At 32.2% G+C, this 18,919-nt stretch overlaps 1 protein-coding gene across 3 annotated transcripts; it reads left to right on the forward strand.

Moving 5' to 3' along the window:
- Positions 1-122: 122 nt before the first annotated feature.
- On the forward strand, positions 123-18,068 carry LOC143080804 (b(0,+)-type amino acid transporter 1-like). 3 transcript variants are annotated; one of them, XM_076256851.1, is made up of 12 exons: positions 123-201; positions 5,045-5,344; positions 6,433-6,534; positions 6,964-7,233; positions 7,642-7,867; positions 9,339-9,383; positions 9,691-9,814; positions 10,323-10,426; positions 12,242-12,338; positions 13,544-13,699; positions 14,861-15,029; positions 16,353-18,068. In XM_076256851.1, the coding sequence occupies exons 2-12, from the start codon at positions 5,074-5,076 to the stop codon at positions 16,415-16,417; spliced, it is 1,629 nt and encodes a 542-aa protein (XP_076112966.1). In that variant the 5' UTR covers positions 123-201; positions 5,045-5,073; the 3' UTR covers positions 16,418-18,068. The 3 variants fall into 3 exon arrangements, with proteins under 3 accessions (XP_076112966.1, XP_076112968.1, XP_076112967.1); XM_076256853.1 differs by lacking the exons at positions 14,861-15,029; positions 16,353-18,068 and adding an exon at positions 11,605-11,657 and having other exon boundaries at positions 13,544-13,579; XM_076256852.1 differs by lacking the exons at positions 123-201; positions 5,045-5,344 and adding an exon at positions 5,677-5,993.
- Positions 18,069-18,919: the final 851 nt, after the last annotated feature.

The following is an 18,919-nucleotide window of genomic DNA, read 5'->3' on the forward strand; positions in this document are numbered from 1 at the left end:
GCCGACAGTCCATAACGGGATTTGGGTCAACGTTTGCTAATATGTATGCTAATGTCAAATGTATACCTCATTAATTTTTAAACTGTAAGTCAATACGACAATGTGCTATACGATCGATATATAAATCACTCACCATGTCTTTAACACAAGTCATTTAAATGTAGTCTGCCATATTTGGAAGGTAACAAGCTGCCATATTTGGTATGTATAAAATGTATACCTTATAAGAGATATATAATTTTGATTTGAAAAAGAAAGAGACAATCGATGATTATTTTAAATTGTTTTCATTTCCTATCAATAAAATGATAATTGGCTTTAACTTACCTGTAAAATATAACAGTTTCAGCGTATTATATTTCAAATGTATTAGTATTTTAGTTGCACATAAGCAAACTGTCAATTTATAACATGTAAATAGAAAAGATCTCTTTGTGTGAGCACCAGAAAACAAAGCACCGAAATAAGAGTACTCGTAGTTACTGAAAACTAGTTCAAATCCACGATCTTGTGCAATTCCAAAATATAAATAAACAGTTTCAATAGGATTTAGTATCATAAGTGTTCATAACTGTACATATCAAGCAATATATGTTCAGTTATGTTTTATTTTGTCAAAAAAAAAAAACAACAAAAAACGAATGCTTGTACCAATAAAACAATATAATAAGATTTTACTACTGTGTTTAATAGATAACCTTTAAACATAAGTTTATTTAAAAGAATCAATAAGATTTCATGGATAATATCTTAATTTAAGAACTTTAAAAACAACATCACCGTTACAATTAAGATTTGATATCACATTGTTAATTATAACTCTAAAGATGCAGGCAAACTTTCTAACACATCTTTGTGTTCATAAAAGAATTTGGTTGAGTTCAACCATAAACCAGCACACCTAAGTGCAAATAATCAGAAACAACCATAAACTGGTACACATAAACCGGCACTCCTAATTGCAAATATTTGTGAACAACCATAAACCGACACAGCGTAAACACCCATAAACAAACATAAACCGGCGCCTAAGTGCAAATACTCAGGAAAAACCATAAACCGGCACACAGAGATTAAAGAGATAATTTTTCATTTCCTATCGTTAATTATCCATTTTTAGATGGTGAGGTTCCCTTGTCACCATCTTATGGTGTAGTTTTGGCGTTAATATTGATTCACTTATAGGGTCTTTGCATCGGAACTCAACACATTTATTTAAAAAAATAGTTGTTGGCATGACACGGGTTAAGTTCTTCTCATAGATGTGATGATGGTATGATACTAAACCCCTAACATGAAGGATTGAACCTGATATTCATATGATGAAGACATAATATTTCAACCAGTTTAATCGAAGTCTAGAGCTGACATGTCAGTTAACTGCTAGTAGTCTTGTTATTTATGTATTATTGTCCTTTTGTTTATTTTCTTTGGTTACATCTTCTGACACCAGACTCGGACTTCGCCTGAACTGAATTTTATTGTGCATATTGTTATGCGTTTACTTTTCTACATTGTCTAGAGGTATAGGGGAGGGTTGAGATCTCAAAAACATGTTTAACCCCGCCTCATTTTTGCGCCTGTCAAAAGTCAGGAGCCTCTGGCCTTTGTAAGCTTTGTTTTATTTTTAATTTTAGTTTCTTGTGTATAATTAGGAATTTAGAATGGCGTTCATTATCACTGAACTAGTATATATATTTGTTTGGGGACCAGCTGAAGGACGCCTCCGGGTTCGAAATTTCTCACTGCATTAAAGACCTGTTGGTGACCTTCTGCTGTTGTCTGTTCTATGGTCATGTTGTTGTCTCTTTGACACATTCCCCATTTCCATTCTCAAATTTACACATTCATGTATTTGGTTTTGATGTTATATTGTTATATTTGTTTCTTTAAAAATGTCCTGTACCAAGTCAGGAAAATGGCCATTGTTATATCATAGTTCGTTTCTGTGTGTGTAACATTTTTACGTTGTGTTTCCGTTGTGTCGTTTGTTTTCTCCTATTTTTTTTAGTGAGAATTCACATTACTATAAGACGTGTCACGGTACTTTTCTATCCCAAATTCATGTATTTGGTTTTTTATGTTATATTGGTTATTTTCATCGGATCTGTCTAATGCTTAGTCCGTTGCTGTGTGTGTTTCATTTTAATGTTGTGTCGTTGTTCTCCTCTAATATTTAATGCATTTCCCTCAGTTTTAGTTTGTTACCCCGATTTTGGTTTTTGTCCATAGATTTATGAGTTTTGAACAGCGGTATACTACTGTTGCCTTTATTTTCACATATGTGCAACTACTTGGAAACAACCATAAACCGTAACAGCCAAGTGTAATCAATCAGGAACAACCTTTAACCGTCACACCTAAGTGCAAGTACTCTAGAACAAACATAAACCGACACACTTAAGTGCAACTATTTGGGAACAACCATAAACCGGCACACCGACGTGAAAATACTCGGAAATAACCACAAACCGGCACACAAGTACAAATATGCCCCAAAACACAAGAATGTCTTGTAGAAAATAGAATCTAATTCAGAACTGACATGATCGTTCTTATATCAATTTTATTGTATTCTTGTTTACGTAAATTTAGAATAGAATTTTAGCAGTAACATGTGTAACGTATAAGTAAAATTGGACCTTTTTATTTCTTGTTAGTTGTTCAAAACACTGAATTCAAATTGGATTGAGTGTATTAGATGTTTCGAAACAATTACCCGCCCCCTTTATTCTACACAACCACCCGCACAGCAAAGTGTATTCTTTTTTTACTCTGTTTATTCACGGTAATGTTGTTTTTAGTTAATTCATGCGCTGTTAACAAACACGTGAAACAAGGAATGTGTTTTTTTAATTTGATAAATGCTTTTTGTGTTTTTTGTGTATGTTTGTTGATCTTGAGATTGTAACACAGTGATGACTGCTGTAACTATATTTTTGACTATTTTAACGATTATGTCTGTTTTGTTCACGCATCGTCGAAAAAAACGGAATTTAATCCGACTGTCATAAAAGTGAGAGGTCTATCGCTATAAAAACAGGTTCAATCCACCAGTTTCTACATTTCAAATTGCCTGTACCAGTCAGAAAAATAACAGTTGTTGGTCATTCGTTTTTGAAATATTTTGTCATTTGATTTTGCCATGTGATGAGGGACTTTCCGACTGAATTTTCCGCGGAGTTCAGTAATTTTGTGATTTTATTTTTAAGCACGCCTCATTCTTGGGCCGTGTTCTTATCATTTCTGTTGTGGTAATATACCATTGCAATATACAATCTCGTTCATTGCAAATAACCGTTGTGAATTATTTACTAATCCGTAAATATATCTGTTTTCGGTGACGAATGTTCATTCCTTTAAGTCATGACTTTCTTTATAAATAAACATTAACGGTTCGGTAACTACAATAAACAACTGATTCCACCCAATTTGAATTTGCCGAAAAGTACATGTTTCTAGAGAGATTAAAATTCATAACCGAAAAGACCGAAAAGCCAGGTAAATTGGTCGTCACTTTTCATCAAATCTTTAGACTGGTGTCTCGATTTTCATATTTTTATATATAATATATATTCAGAAAATCTTTTGATTAATTATAAAATTATTTTTGTTGATTATAATTGTATGAAGGTCGTATATGGGACTCCAGTTGTGTACCATCGTACTTAACGTTTTCATCACATTGTTTGACTATGTCACTTTGTTTGGTTGTAGAGGAAAACAATACAAAATGGAATGTTTTATAAACATTTAAAGGAACTTAAAATAAATCTTTTATACTTTATTTTTGTATTTTTGGAAGAATGATTAAATTAGCCAAAGTTAAATATTTGATAAATTTTGGAATAAAAAAGGTAAAAGAACAGAGTGAAAGATTAGGTACTTTGAGCTTGCTTTGAGTACTTTCAAACATTCTTTTATCGATATTGTGAAAGCATGTTCTTTATTTGCTCCTTTTCTATGATATTTGTTTTATTGAATTGATTGGGTTTTTTTTTGTTTTTTTTTTTTTACTTCTTTGTTGCGCCTTAATAGAACGCTGAAAGAAAGGATATTGAGTATCATTTGATGATAACAACACAAATCACTACTTGTAAGAAACAATATGTAATTGTCGTTCTTCATCTTAAAGTCACTTTATGTGTATATTCTATCTGTTTAACAAGATAAGAAATTAAAGTGGTGTGTTCTTTTAAAAAACTAACACGAAAAGAAAGCCGATGACAATCGTGTCAAAAAGACATATATGATACGTACGCAGATACATTATAAAGTAAACAAAAATATTTTCTGAAATATTTATTGTCATATTTGTTAACTAATATCAGCAAAGCGACGGGTGTCACATGTTGAGCAGGATCTGCGTACCATCCGGGGCACCTGCGATCAGCACCTGTGTTTGGTGCGGTTCGTGTGACACATTAGTTAGTTTTATATGTTGTGTTTTGTGTACTGTTGTTTGTCTGTAGGTTTTTTTTTCTTTTTAAGCCATTACATTGTCAATTTTATGTATAATTTTACATCGTCAGCTAACTTTTGATCCTGAATATCGCAACAATTCCATTTTATAAAACAAATGTTCACTGCGATGATCATAGGTGGCTTTAAGGGTAGGAGGGTGTCCTGGTGGGTTTTCTCGGAATTAGAACAATGTCTGGGTAGGGCGACTTGTGATCCTGTTGACTTTTACCTTGTAAACTAGCATGTTAAATCGAGGTCAGAGTGTCAGTCGTCATATCGCTTTAATGCACTTGATTAATCATTTGTTTGAAACTAGTATCGTATTAGATAACCCAAGCGTTTATTGCGTCTGAATGATAATTAAATAATTGCAATGTAATCCTCAAAGCAAGACCACATTTTTTAGAACACACAACTTAGTATTACCCAAGACCAGATTAACTATTAAAGCTAAACAGACTAGGTATGAACGATGGTATTGAAATTCAATGTGTAAAAAACAGGAGTTCAATTTCTTTTATTATCATTGTATGATTATTTTTAAATATTCAAAAAATAAGATTTATCTTATATTTTGTAGTCATCGGTAATGGTTTACCTGTTGTGAAAATGAATTCAGGATTTGACGCACATCATTCGTATGATGTCAAACTAAACGGACACATTCCAAATGGTAACTCAACCAAAGGACAAAATGGAAGCATACATCGATCTGAAAAATTGTTAAACGGAAATGGATATACTTCGAATGGCAATGGTCTTTTAAATCATAATGACAATGTCAGGGAAAAACATACCCCGCTTCCGGAAGATGATGTTCGCATGGAGCGAAGTCTTGGACTAATAAGCGGAACCGCTATTATAGCAGGCACAATGATCGGTTTGTTTACCTGCTTTCTGTTTTGCATGTACATTTTGAATTTGAATTACTAGTAAAAGAGATGAGAAATATTCGTAGATGACATAGAAACCCATTAGAAAATAAAAGATGTATAGAGGTGTCCCTATCTCATCGAAATTCGACTAATTACTTGATTTGATTAAAGAGCAATACCAACGGTTATGCATTTCGATACTATATCTTCACACTTTACCTGATATCACAAACAGTTTTAAAGGAGCTCGTATTTCATAAGTTTAAGTTTTCAGCGGTCTGTTGATTACACATAATAATGTCCTTTGATGGCTGGATACTTAGGGACGTATTTGTTAACGTAGGGAGTTGACGCCAATGAGATAAAACAACAACCCGTAACAAATATTTCAACAACAAAAAAGACACACATCAACTAGAGGTCAAGATCTCTAACAATAGATAATATATAAAGCGTTGTATTGTCCCAACTCGAGAAAATATTTGAATAAATTATTATTTCAAATATATACCACAGTACAAAGTCTCCATCTTGCTTAAAAATATTGGGCGTAATATTGATAAAACCACTGACGAGTTTTCCTGACTTGGAAAAGACAACAGATACTTGGACCAGTGTTGGTATCCGCAATAAAACAAAATATCGAACATTAAGGTAAATTCAGAGGAGAGACATTCACGCAACTGTCATTTATTTGACTTGATACTGTCTTTTTCACAGAAAAATTGTGGGTTAAATATGATTTTATAGCTAGCTTCACTAGAGAGAAAAACATTTAGTATTTTCCCTATTATCTAAAAGACTTTTAAAGTTAATGTTTTGTTCATTGTTGACACTGCAGACAGAGTCACAAAGTAGAACAATTTATTGTGTTTCGCACCGTTTCCTATTCGCGTCCATTTAAGAAAAAGAGAGTAGAAAATATAATTTTTAATAAAATGGAGAATTTGCTAATCATTTGAAAAACAATTTGTACTTGAAGTTTTAAGTTTTGCATTGTGTTTAAAATCTTTCTGGTTTTGTTTTTTGAACAATAAAGGGAACATTATTATGATAAATCCACTCAGAGCAAATTATACGTATGTAATTATAGGTTCCGGAATATTTGTTTCACCTAAAGGTGTATTGGAAGGAGCCGGATCTGTAGGAATGAGTTTAGTCATATGGCTTAGTTGTGGTATAATATCCATGTTAGGTATGTATCTAGAACAAATATCATATACCCCAGTCATTCTCTTATAGTCAATATGTTTGGTTCTGTTCATAAAATGTTTTGCTCTATTCTCAAAATAATTACCAAACAATCCATTTCACTTCATTTTGTAACATTGGACAAGATAAATAAAATTGAGAATGGAAATGGGGAATGTGTCAAAGAGACAACAACCCGACCAAATAAAAAAAACAACAGCAGAGGGTCACCAACAGGTCTTCAATGTAGCGAGAAAATCCCGCACCCGGAGGCGTCCTTCAACTGGAGAGATTCAAGAGAATATTTTAATACAATAGGAATGCATATTTCTGAAGATTTTGCTGTTTTTTTCATTACTCTCAGTAGTTTAACGGTATTGATTGAAATTAAAATGAATTTGGATTTGATGATGATTTATTGATTTATTTTCAGGAGCCCTGACATATGCTGAGTTAGGGACAACAATCGCCCGTTCTGGCGGAGAGCATGCATATCTCATGGAAGCATTCAATCCAAACGATAAACACAAATGTTTTGGAAGAATACCAGCGTTTTTATTTGACTGGATCAGCGTATTTATCATTAGACCGTCCATGTTTGCTATTATGTGCTTCACTCTCGGGACTTATGTTACTCAGCCTTTCTATCACGACTGTTTACCACCTATATACTTAACAAAAATATTCACAGTTTTAGCAATGGGTAAGATAATTTAATCATTATGTAGGGGAAATATTACAAATTATGAATTTTACAAATGTAAAAGCATTTCTTTTTTTTTAAGAGTCTGCCTGGATATGACCATTGTATGAAGCACGTGGTTCATTTCTAAGCAGCAGTTATAAGTAACTACTGTACACGTCTTTTTTTGTTTCTGGTATGCTAAAATATAAAAATGCTATTAATTGCAATACTTTACAAAATTATTGATATAAATGAACAGTCACTACGACAAAATTGTAAACAAAAAACTCAACATTTTTATCTAGTTTTTCAATTCAATTTATATTCTGATTGCTTTAGCTGTTTGTGTTCAGAAACAGTTTAGAATAGTAAGAAACAATAATATACTGTAATCAAAGATTTTACTTGAAACATACGTATTTTCAGTCTTGCTGTGTGTTATCAACTGTATGAGTATCAAATTTGCTGAAAGAATTCAAGTTGTCATGATGGTTGTTAAACTGTTGGCAGCTGCCATTATAGTAGGTGGTGGATTCTATAGTCTGTCACAGGGAAATACAGAAACAATTGCCAGTGGGTTCGAGGGAACGGGGACAGAAACGTCTATTATAGTTCTGTCATTTTATAACGGATTGTGGGCATATGACGGATGGTAAGTTTCAGATTTTTTTTATTGATTGGTGTTTAACACCACTCTCAACACGATTGTGCTCTTTCGTGACGGCTAATTTGTTTTGGTGGAGGAAGCCGGAGTGTCCATAAGAACCACCGACCTTTGGTATGAAAACTGACAATCCTGTTCAATAAAAATTGCACCCTAGCCCACCTGCCATGTGCAGAGATCGAACTCACAACTGCAGTGTGTCCAGTGTTGCTAGTAATACAGTAGATCGACTGCTCAGACCACTCGCCTTTTATTCATCAAAACTCATTGCATTAAAATCTATGAAAATCATCTAAAATTGCATATTGATTCCTATGGAAATGTAGACCCTTTGACAAACATTGGTAATAGTGCATTTAAACGATCTAATTATGCACCGTTTCATGGGGACTTTCCTTTGCTAGATTGTATTGATTATATTTATCATTATCTAAGTTTAAATTGTTAAAAAAGGGGGGCAAAAGATACCAGAGGAACAGTCAAACTCATAAATCGAAAATAAACTGACAACGTCATGGCTAAAAATTAAAAAGACAAACAATAGTACACAAAAAATAACATAGAAAACTAAAGACTGAACAACACGAACCCCATCAAAAACTGAGGTTGATCTCAGGTGCTCCTGAAGGGTAAGCAGATCCTGTTCCACATGTGCACCCGCTGTGTTGCTCATGTTATTACATACCCGGCAAATGGTGTAATTCGGAGGTCACATTATTATACAAGGTTTGTACAGAAAAGTGAAAATTGGTAGCTCAATGTGTCATCATGCTGTTATTACTGCACCTCTCTAAATAAAACAAATTAAAAAAAAAAACACATATGTTAATCTATCCTAGTTATGTAGAAATAACAAACGACAACCTATTGACCCTCTTTTTTCACAAGAAAAGACACGAACAAGGTCTCCATCTTCTAACGAAATAATAATATCAATACAATCTTCGAAAATCGCGATGATTTTCTTTTAATCTAAAGTTAATCCATATCAATTTACTGTGTAGTAAAATATGTTGACATGGTATCCTTCGTATTTAGTTTAACGAGTTGTTCAAGATATTTAATTATGAGACTTGAGCTAAAGACGATATCCCATGATTATATCGTGAGCAACAATTTAAAAGTCGTGCGCACCAGTTCGAAAACCGTGCACATGAAATAGAAAGTCGTTCGCATGAGTTTAAAAGTAATGCCAATGTATTTTTTAACCTGGTGCGCACTATTTCTAATTATCTCATCAAAATTATTAGGATTCATGACATTGAAGGGACTAAACACAATCATGCCAAACGAACGCCTGACTAACAGACTTAACTACACTAGAACATCGTGCTTATTTCAGATTATCAATTTTTCACGAATTTATGAACTTTTATAATGTACGAAAGGAGTTTTTCCTTGATATCACTTTCATTGTTTGATATGCAAGTTTTAACGTGTCTTCTTTCATTTGATGTAGGAATAACTTAAATTTTGTTACTGAGGAACTTCAGAATCCAAGAAAGTAAGTTGTTCTTTAGAATACTTGAAATCTACAAAATTGTTTATTTTCTTAAATCTCAATAGTAATAGCAATTTAAAGAGAAGTTATAATTGAGTGATACATATATGTTACGAAAAAGTAGGATAGCTTATGGTAAAACAACGTTAAACAATTCCAATAAACTCTACGGAAATGTGATTTATTTATATACTAGTAAACAAATTAGCATGAGTTAACGAGACAAAATATCATTTATTGAAGAAAGCCTCAATTTGAAAAGCTTACTGAAGATTTAAGCCATTATAAACTTGACATTATATCATTACAGAAATATTCCACGCGCTATATGTATAGCAATACCTCTAGTCACAGTGGTGTATATAGTAGTAAATATTGGCTACTTTGCTGTACTCACTCAGGCAGAAATACTAGAGTCGGGAGCAGTAGCAGTGGTATGTTGTACTCAAAACAATGAATTGTTTTCATTAATTGAATTCATAAATGATTTAAATCGAAGAAGCTATAACAACAAAAAAAAAACAAAAAAAAAACTGACAGCATCAGAACTCAAAGTGTCAAAATCAATCATTTATTCAACAAAAAATTACACTGCATGCACAGTACATTATAGGGATTTGAATTTATGTCAAGTTCTAAATAGTTGTTCGTAAAGACTAGAATCGCAGTAAGCGAATTATTAGAGCAAATATCTAGAACGCAAAATAAACAAGTAATTGAGTATTTTTTTAGTATAAAAAAGTCTGGAAAACATAAAACTATAATAACTGGAACAGAACCCTTTTTACAGATGCGCATTTCGACAATTAATGTTTCTGCAGTGATGCTAGATGCAATACTTTTTAAAATCACAAACCTATTCAATTTTGAAGAGCATGATGAATCCGACACACTTTGCCATGAATTATGTATTTTTCGAAACTTTTTTGATTCTACTTACAGGAATGGGGTAAAAGAATGTTGGGTGTTATGCAATGGATTATTCCTGTTTTTGTTGTTTGCTCGTGTTTTGGTTCCGCAAACGGATCATTATTTTCAAGTGGACGGTAAGCTAGCATTTTATTTTACGTTAATAATAGGTGCTTGGTTAATTCAATGTTACTAACGTTATTTTTTCTTGAATCATATTATTTTATGAAGACATTGTATTTTTGTACTAATAAAATATTTTCTTACAACAAATACTGGATAATGCTTTGTTCCGAAATGTTAAGTTAATATGAAAAAGAAGATGTGGTATGATTGCCAATCAGACAACTCACCACAAGAGACTAATTGACACAGAAATAAACAACTATAGGTCACCGTACTTTCAACTGATTTTATAGTTTGTCCTTATTGTTGTGCTGTCACAACACTGTCTCATGTTAGGGAGAGGGTAGAGCCCTGCCACTTACTTTATGGTGCATGTTCCAAGAAAGTGAGGATCCTGTAGTTAAGTGGTTGTCGTTGGATAATGACTGTCAAATATTTGTTTTCGTGAATAATTTTGCTTTGAGTAAGGCCGTTAGTTTTCTCAATTAAGTTGTTTCATATTTTTCTTCTCTGAGCCTTTTATAGCCGACAATACGATATTGGATGATTTTCTCATTGGTTTTTTTTTTCTTTTTTAAAGGCCGTACGGTTGGTTATGATTAAAATGGTGGATACTTGTCTCATTGGCTATCATACCACATCTCCTTCCTTATTATAAAAAAGTTGTGATATGTTCATAGATATAAACAAAAATGTGGTATGAGTACAAATGAGACAACTCTCCATTCAATTCACAATTTGTTAAAGTAAATAATTGTTGGTCAAAGTGCGGTCTTCAACACGGAACCTTGACTCACACCGAACAGCAAGCTATAAGGGCCCGAAACATGACTAGTGTTAAAGTACTCAAACGCAAATATCAACGATCTAATCTATATAAATAAAAACGCGAAACGAAAGACATTTATATTCCACATTAACAAATGACAACCACTGAACATCAAGTTCTTGACTTATAATAGATCCAAACAAATGGAACTGGTTTAAGCTTTTTGATAGGTACCACCTTCACCCTTACCCGAAACAAAATAGAAAGACATATTATAAAATATCAATTAAGATGATTTCACTCAACAAAAGACATATGATCACAAAACAAGTGAATATACAATGAGCGAATAAATTGATATATGGCACAATGTAAATACAATATCAATAAAATAAGGGGTGAGATGTTAAACAATTTCAGAAATACCACCATCACCTTGAACAAAATGCCACCAAATAGAATATTGTACACAGGTAAATGAAAATAATTTTATTGTTAGGTATACATTAATGGAGAACAATATATTGTTTACATATTCATCACAGAACAAAAGTGAAAATGTATAGTCATACCAAACACCTATTAAAACTTGTATATATTAGAAATAAAGAGACGAGATGCAAGTACACATTTAATTACAAAAAGCATTACAATTTGTATCAACAGGTCAAATCAACACGAAAGAACGATTTGAAAGTACTCTTGTCTACTGAACTGAATTTTGCAGGTCAAAACCAAATTTGCAGGTCAAAACCAAATATATCGTTTTTTCACCAAATGGAAAATATATTGGAGACAACAATTCTAAAGTTCTAGAAAATTAGATATTACACAAAAAAAAAACAATTTCTTGATTGCCCTACACCAATGGAACAAAATGTTTTATTATACGAACTGTACTGTGAATCACGCAATATTGACCTCACAACATATATTGTCAAACAGAAATTCATTCGATAGCAATAAACACACAAGAAATGTTTTTGAAGACTTGATGTGAACATATAACTATGGTATTCACTAGGATCCAATTACAAACTGTATAACTTTTTTTCAGATTATGTTATGTTGCCGCATATGATGGTCATTTGCCGTCTGTGTTATCATTCTTACACTTACGGAGACACACTCCGATCCCGTCCATGATATTTACAGTAAGTTTGAATGTACATTGATGCATATCGAATTTAAGTTACAGTAATTGTTATTTTAGGTAAATTTGTAAAAGGGGAGTTTTACTTGGAGATCAACATTATTTAAAGTCTTATGAAACTTCAAATTACACAAACAAAATCTCAAATTTAAAAGAAATTTCCTTTTTCTGAATTGTTGGCTTCCAGCCAAGAGGCCATCAATTTACCGACATGTTTTCCATATTCAATTATATCAGCCTTACCTCAGCGTGAACTTTCTCGTATAAATCCGGCGAAAGCAATTAACACACCGGTTGGGCGATTCTGCGATTTTTTTTTACTAGATAAGACTTTGATTTTTTTTATTGAAATGTACAAAATAAATATTAATTGTGTATATAATGATTTGATCACAAAGGAGCAATGTAATGGCACCTTTAAATATATTGATAGTACCATAATTTGTTTTGTAAAATATTACACTTGCTGTTTAATAAAAGTAACTTAGCAATAAGATAAAAACGACTTGTATGAGCATTTCGTTCAATAGACTTAGTTTTCAAATTTTCAAATTGGTTTTGACAATTACATCGCTTTTCATTAGAAACATGATTTTAGTTTTGAAATAAATAGTCAACTTTTTCACGTTAACTGCCATTTTAGCGGTATTTTTTACATTGTCGAATAAGCGGGAAGATTGGCTAGCCATAAAACAAAGTTCAACCCGACACATTTTTTTTTTAAATATCCTGTACCTTTTCAGATATAAATTGTTGCAGTTGCCGATTTTATGTAAGTTGTCGTTTGTTTTTGTTGCAGTTCAGTGTTTCTGTTCTTCCGTTGATTTCCTCTTATAGTTGATGTGTTTCCCTCTGTTTTGTTTTGTAACCTGGATTTGTCTTCTCCTAATCGATTTATGACTATTGAACAGCGGTATACTACTGTTACATTTATTTAACATCTTATTTTGGTTTAAAATTGTTCTTAAAAAAAGGATAATATTTCTAAAGATTTGTGTAAACTATATGAAATTTCATTGCCACAAATAGATGTAAGTCATCGTGCGCAGTTTACAAAAATGCGTATAACTTGGCTTGTTTTTCTCCCTTCAGAAAAGGAAAGCGCCTTTTTAAACGGCACAGCAATCGTCAACTTTCTTTTCTGACTTACTTATCAATATACCTGATTTAACAGATTATAACATTTTGTTTTTTGTAACGTTTCAGCTTATAATCTCAGCACTTTTAGTTGTTCCATTTGACCTAAGTTCGTTGATTGGTTTCTTCAGTTTTACTGCTTGGATATTCTATGGCTTAACTGCTTCTACAGTACTTGTACTACGCTACAGATTTAAGCATAAAGCTGAACACGACAACTATCAGGTACTTACAAATAAAAAACTCCACTCATTTTGGGGTCCACTTCTATCAAAGCCAAAAGTTTCATATTTATATATCCCGTATTTTCTGTCCCATTTTATTATCCCAGAATCATGCCAAAGTCAATTTGTTTCAAATTGCCAAAACTTTGATAATTAAAACACCTATTAGCGTGGTGGTGTAGGAGGAGACAGAGACACCAGTTTTGGTGCAAAATACACATACCAGTTGTTGCAGTGTGTAGATAATAACAAACAATGACATTCTATAGCTTTGGTTGCACATTGGGGTTAAGAGAGTCTGACCATTGCATGTTTCACTCCAATTTAAAAGGTAACCATTTTAAATTTTAAACACTTGAAGAAATAGTGATAAATAAAAAAAAGGAGCCTAAGCTGAAATATATAAATAATGGAATATCGAGCTACACAACGCTTTTTTTTCTTACATATGCACACAATTTTGGGTTCTTTTCACATGTATGATTTTTATCGGAAATACACGATTAAAGAAAAGTAGAACTTTCATAGCAGTAAAATAAATTCCTTGTTGAATGTCAAAGGGTATTTTACACAAATACCAATTAGTTGGAATTATTAAGTGGACGTTTTGCAAAAAGCTATCAAAAGTACCAGTCTTATAATTTCATACGTGTTTCGTCTACATAAGACTCATCAGTGACGCTCAGATAAAAAAAAAAGTTATAAAGCCAAACAAGTACAAAGTTGAGGAGCACTGAGGACCCAAACTTCCAAAAATGGTGTCAAACAAAGCTAAGATGATATATGACTGGGATAAGAAAATCCTCAGTATTACAATATACTTTTGTCAAAGGGAAATTTATAAAAATGACGTAAACAAAGTTGTGTTGATGAGTTGCTCATTTATTAGAAGTGACACATATAAATAAAAGATTAAATGTTTAAATGCTGGATTTTTAAGACTTTTTAGAATAAATAATAATTTAATTCATTTTCAGGTCATTTTTCAGATACAGTCATTTTTTTAAGTACAATTTTCAAACAAGAGCAGGAACCTGTACATTTAAAAAAAAACCTTAGAAATTTATAATTGGTAGTTTCAGTCCCATGCTTAATGTATTTGTTTATTTGTTATACAAGTTTGTTCATGTTTGACCTGATGTTTTTTATGTTGATCTTTCAGGTTCCTCTTGTGGTGCCGATTCTTGTTATGATTCTCTCTGTCTATTTAGTTCTCGTTCCTTTAATATACTTACCAAAGCCAGAATATATCCATGTTCTGATATTTATGGCTGTTGGACTATTGTTGTACTTTTTGTTGGTTTACAAAGAAATAAAGATTCCATGCGTGGGTAAGTTATGTTAAAATAATTTAATTAAGGATGTAACACGTCTTTTGATTTATTTTTTTCCTTTTTTATGTTATTTCTTCATAGACAGAAAACAATATTACAGTCATTCCTTAAATAATAATTTACCAGAAATAATTTTCAATAAGTATATATCAATTATGCATCCTGTTTACAAAACTTTGAATTTTCCAAAAAAACTAAGGATTTTCTTATCCCAGAAATAGCTTACCGTAGCTGTATTTGGCAAACCTTTATGGAATTTTTGGTCCCCAATGCTCTTCAACTTTGTATTTGTTTGACTTATTAACTGTTTTGATTTGAGCGTCACTGATGAGTCGAATGTAGACGAAACGCGCGTCTGGCGTATTAAATCATAATCCAAGTACCTTTGATAACTATTCTGATTTGCGGAATATAAAGTATTTACGAAAGGTACTAGGGTTATAATTTAATACGCCAGACGCGCGTTTCGTCTACATAAGATTCACCAGTTATAAAGCCAAACAAGTACAAAGTTAAAGAGCATTAGAACTCCAAAATTCCAAAAAGTTGTGCCAAATGCGGCTAAGGTAAAGTTTTGTAAACAGGAAACATATAAAAATGACCATATAGTTGATATTCATATCAACACCGAAGTACTGACTACTGATTGCAGAAAGTGCTTTGTCTATCAGCTCATAGACATAATTGTGTCATGTGAACACGACGTCATCAACGTTTTTATCATTATTTACTCCATTTTAGAATGAGATTATAAGGATGACTTTAATATTTTTTCTGTCTATTCGAAATTACATAAAAATATGATGCACAATTTTATATAACACGCTACGGGGTTATTAAATGTGTACCACATTTTTGATGTTATTTCTTCAAAGACCAAAAAAATATTACAGTTATTCCTTAAATAATAATTTACCAGATACAATTTTCAATAAATATATATCAGTTATGCTTCATCCGTATTTGATATCATACTATTTTGTTCTTCAACTTAATTATTATATATATGTGTACTTTTATGATGTGTAATCGTATTATTTACACGAACATGCATAGGTTTCCCTATGCCAGTTGTATGGAAAAAACAAAAATGCTTAATGTTACAATTGAAGTAAATATTTGAATTAATGATACAACAACTTAAAAAAATAGGTTGAACAAATTTGGATCCCACTTTTTTTACAGTAGAGTTAAAAGTAGAAATTCACTCAGAATAAACATAACATTTAGCATAAAGGAAGATTATGTAAAGTGTTTAGTCTTAAATCAATATATCGGACAACTAATTAAATGAATAATTTTGGTGTGTTTTATTTGCAGGTTTAGCAACTAAATTTATGCAGAAACTTTTTCTAATTGTCCCTCCTTCCGGGAAGGCAGAATAGGAATACAGATTACTCAGCAATAAAAACCAATGCAAATCTGTTATGAAATGTGATCTACAGCAAGTCCATATTTTGAATTGTATTGTTTCGTATAAAATGTGTAGGTTGCATCTTGCATGAACATAAGAACATCGACATTATCTTTCCATGTATGTACTATCATATACCATAATGAACATTGCATTTATTTTTTTCTCAACGGCATTATCTATTAACAGTTGTACTTAGGTTATTATGTGATTTAAACCAAATAGTATATAAAATATTGTGTATTGCTTTGTCACAATAACTTTGCATGGTCCTTAAAACAATTATATGGCACCGATTATTCACTCGACAAGTTGTGCAAATCTATCACGTAAGAATTCTCCCGTAGAAGCTCCACTAGAAACTACCAAGAAAACTAAATGATACAATTTTAACTGAAATAGTAAAATAGTTATCAAAGGTACCAGGATTATAATTTTGTACGCCAGACACGCGTTTCGTCTGCATAAGACTCATCAGTGACGCTCATATCAAAACATTTATAAAGCCAAACAAGTACAAAGTTGAAGAGCATTGATGATCCAAAATTCCAAAAAGCTGTGCCAAATACGGCTAAGGTAATCTATGCCTGGGATAAGAAAATAGCTCCTATAAAATGCTGTCAATTTATATAAACAAATTACATTATCATATTGGATTTCTATTGAACTAATACATTGAACATTTACAGTAGCTTTAATTGCAGGGGGTAGATACTAATAAATCAATTAATGACATATAGCAAAAACCTCAATTGATTTAAACGTAAAACCTCTAAACATCTTTATCTTATTTGTCTGTGTCGTGGGCATGCTTACCCCTTGACATATGTATACAATTTATCTTCCTTTTTCATATGTGTATATACCCAACCATTTAGGAAGTAAATTCTAAATTGGAAGTGGACCTTAATTTTTTTACATTTAAAAGAAAGAGGCAGTAACCATAATTCCCCAGAAAATAAAACATATTATCACATGTAAAAGAAAAATCTATATTTTACAGAAAGAGTCTACCTATGTTGTAGATACGACACATGTTAATAGACACAACATAGTCAAAAAAAATTAAAGTACCTGTTGACATGATGTTACAATATTTTACCTCGTATTGTTTGTTTGCAGTGGCGGATACAGAAATTATTAAAAAGGGGGCCCACTGACTGTCTAAGAGGGGACCGCTCCAGTCATGCCTCAGTGATTCCCTAAATAATCAACAACATATTCCCACAAAAGGGGAGTGGTCGGACCCTCTATCTGTCTCAGGTTTTGTATACTGAAACAATTATGGTCCTTTGAGAAGGTGAATAACCCTTACTCGGATCGATAATTTTAGATATGCTCCTCCTCAGCAGGCCATAGTTGTATAATATTTGAATAATTGATAGATAAATAATTGCTCTCCAATGATATGGTAATTTTTGTAGGAATATATTGAAGTCATCAAGATTTTGAAGGCTTATTTGCACTATTAAGCGTAATATATTTTCTTTTATTATTGCATCTTATGTTTTTGTTTTTGTTATATCATTATTATTGTTAAAGTTTTTTTGTCATTTAATATAACCATTTGTGAATCATCTTTATATATTTTATGATAATAAAGTTATTTGATTTTGTTATAAGATGAATGTTTCATTATTATCATTCGTTAGAATAGTTCGTCCATCAAATCATTAAGGCCGCTCTAGTTATTTGGAATTCTCCCAACTATAAAAGAGAAATCTAAAGGATTTTCTCCTTGTACGGTGTCTGCTTACTATTTCTGAACACTTGAGATTACTCCCGATTTTTGGTGAGGTTCGTATTGCTTAGTCTTTTGTTTTCTGAGTTGTGTTTTTTAAACAGTTGTTTGTTTGTTGTCATACTCTTTTTTTTTTTTGCAAAGGCCTTGGATCTTATTTTTAGTTTTGTGAGTTTGAATGTCGCTTTGGTATATTTTGCCTCGCGATCGACAACATTTTTAGCTCACCTGGCACGAAGGGCCAAGTGAGCTTTTCTCATCACTTGGCGTCCAGCGTCCGTCGTCGTCCGTCGTCGTTAACTTTTACAAAAATCTTTTCCTCTGAAACTACTGGGCCAAATTTAACCAAACATGGCCAAAATCATTATAAGGGTATCTAGTTTATAAGTTGTGTCCGGTAACCCGGACAACCAACCAAAATGGCCGCCATGGCTAAAAATAGAACATACGGGTAAAATGCAGTTTTTGGCTTATAACTCAAAAAACCAAAGCATTTGGAGCAAATCTGACAGGAATAAAATTGTTAATCAGGTCAAGATCTATCTGCCCTTAAATTTTGAGATGAATCGGACAACCCGTTGATAGGTTGCTGCCCCTGAATTGGTAATTTTAAGGAAATTTTGCTGTTTTTTGTTATTATCTTGAATATTATCATAGATAGAGATAAACTGTAAACAGCAAATATGTTCAGTTAAGTAAGATCTACAAATAAGTCAACAAGACCAAAATGGT

This window comes from Mytilus galloprovincialis, chromosome 6, assembly GCF_965363235.1.
Source record: "Mytilus galloprovincialis chromosome 6, xbMytGall1.hap1.1, whole genome shotgun sequence".
Taxonomy (NCBI): Eukaryota; Metazoa; Mollusca; class Bivalvia; order Mytilida; family Mytilidae; genus Mytilus; species Mytilus galloprovincialis.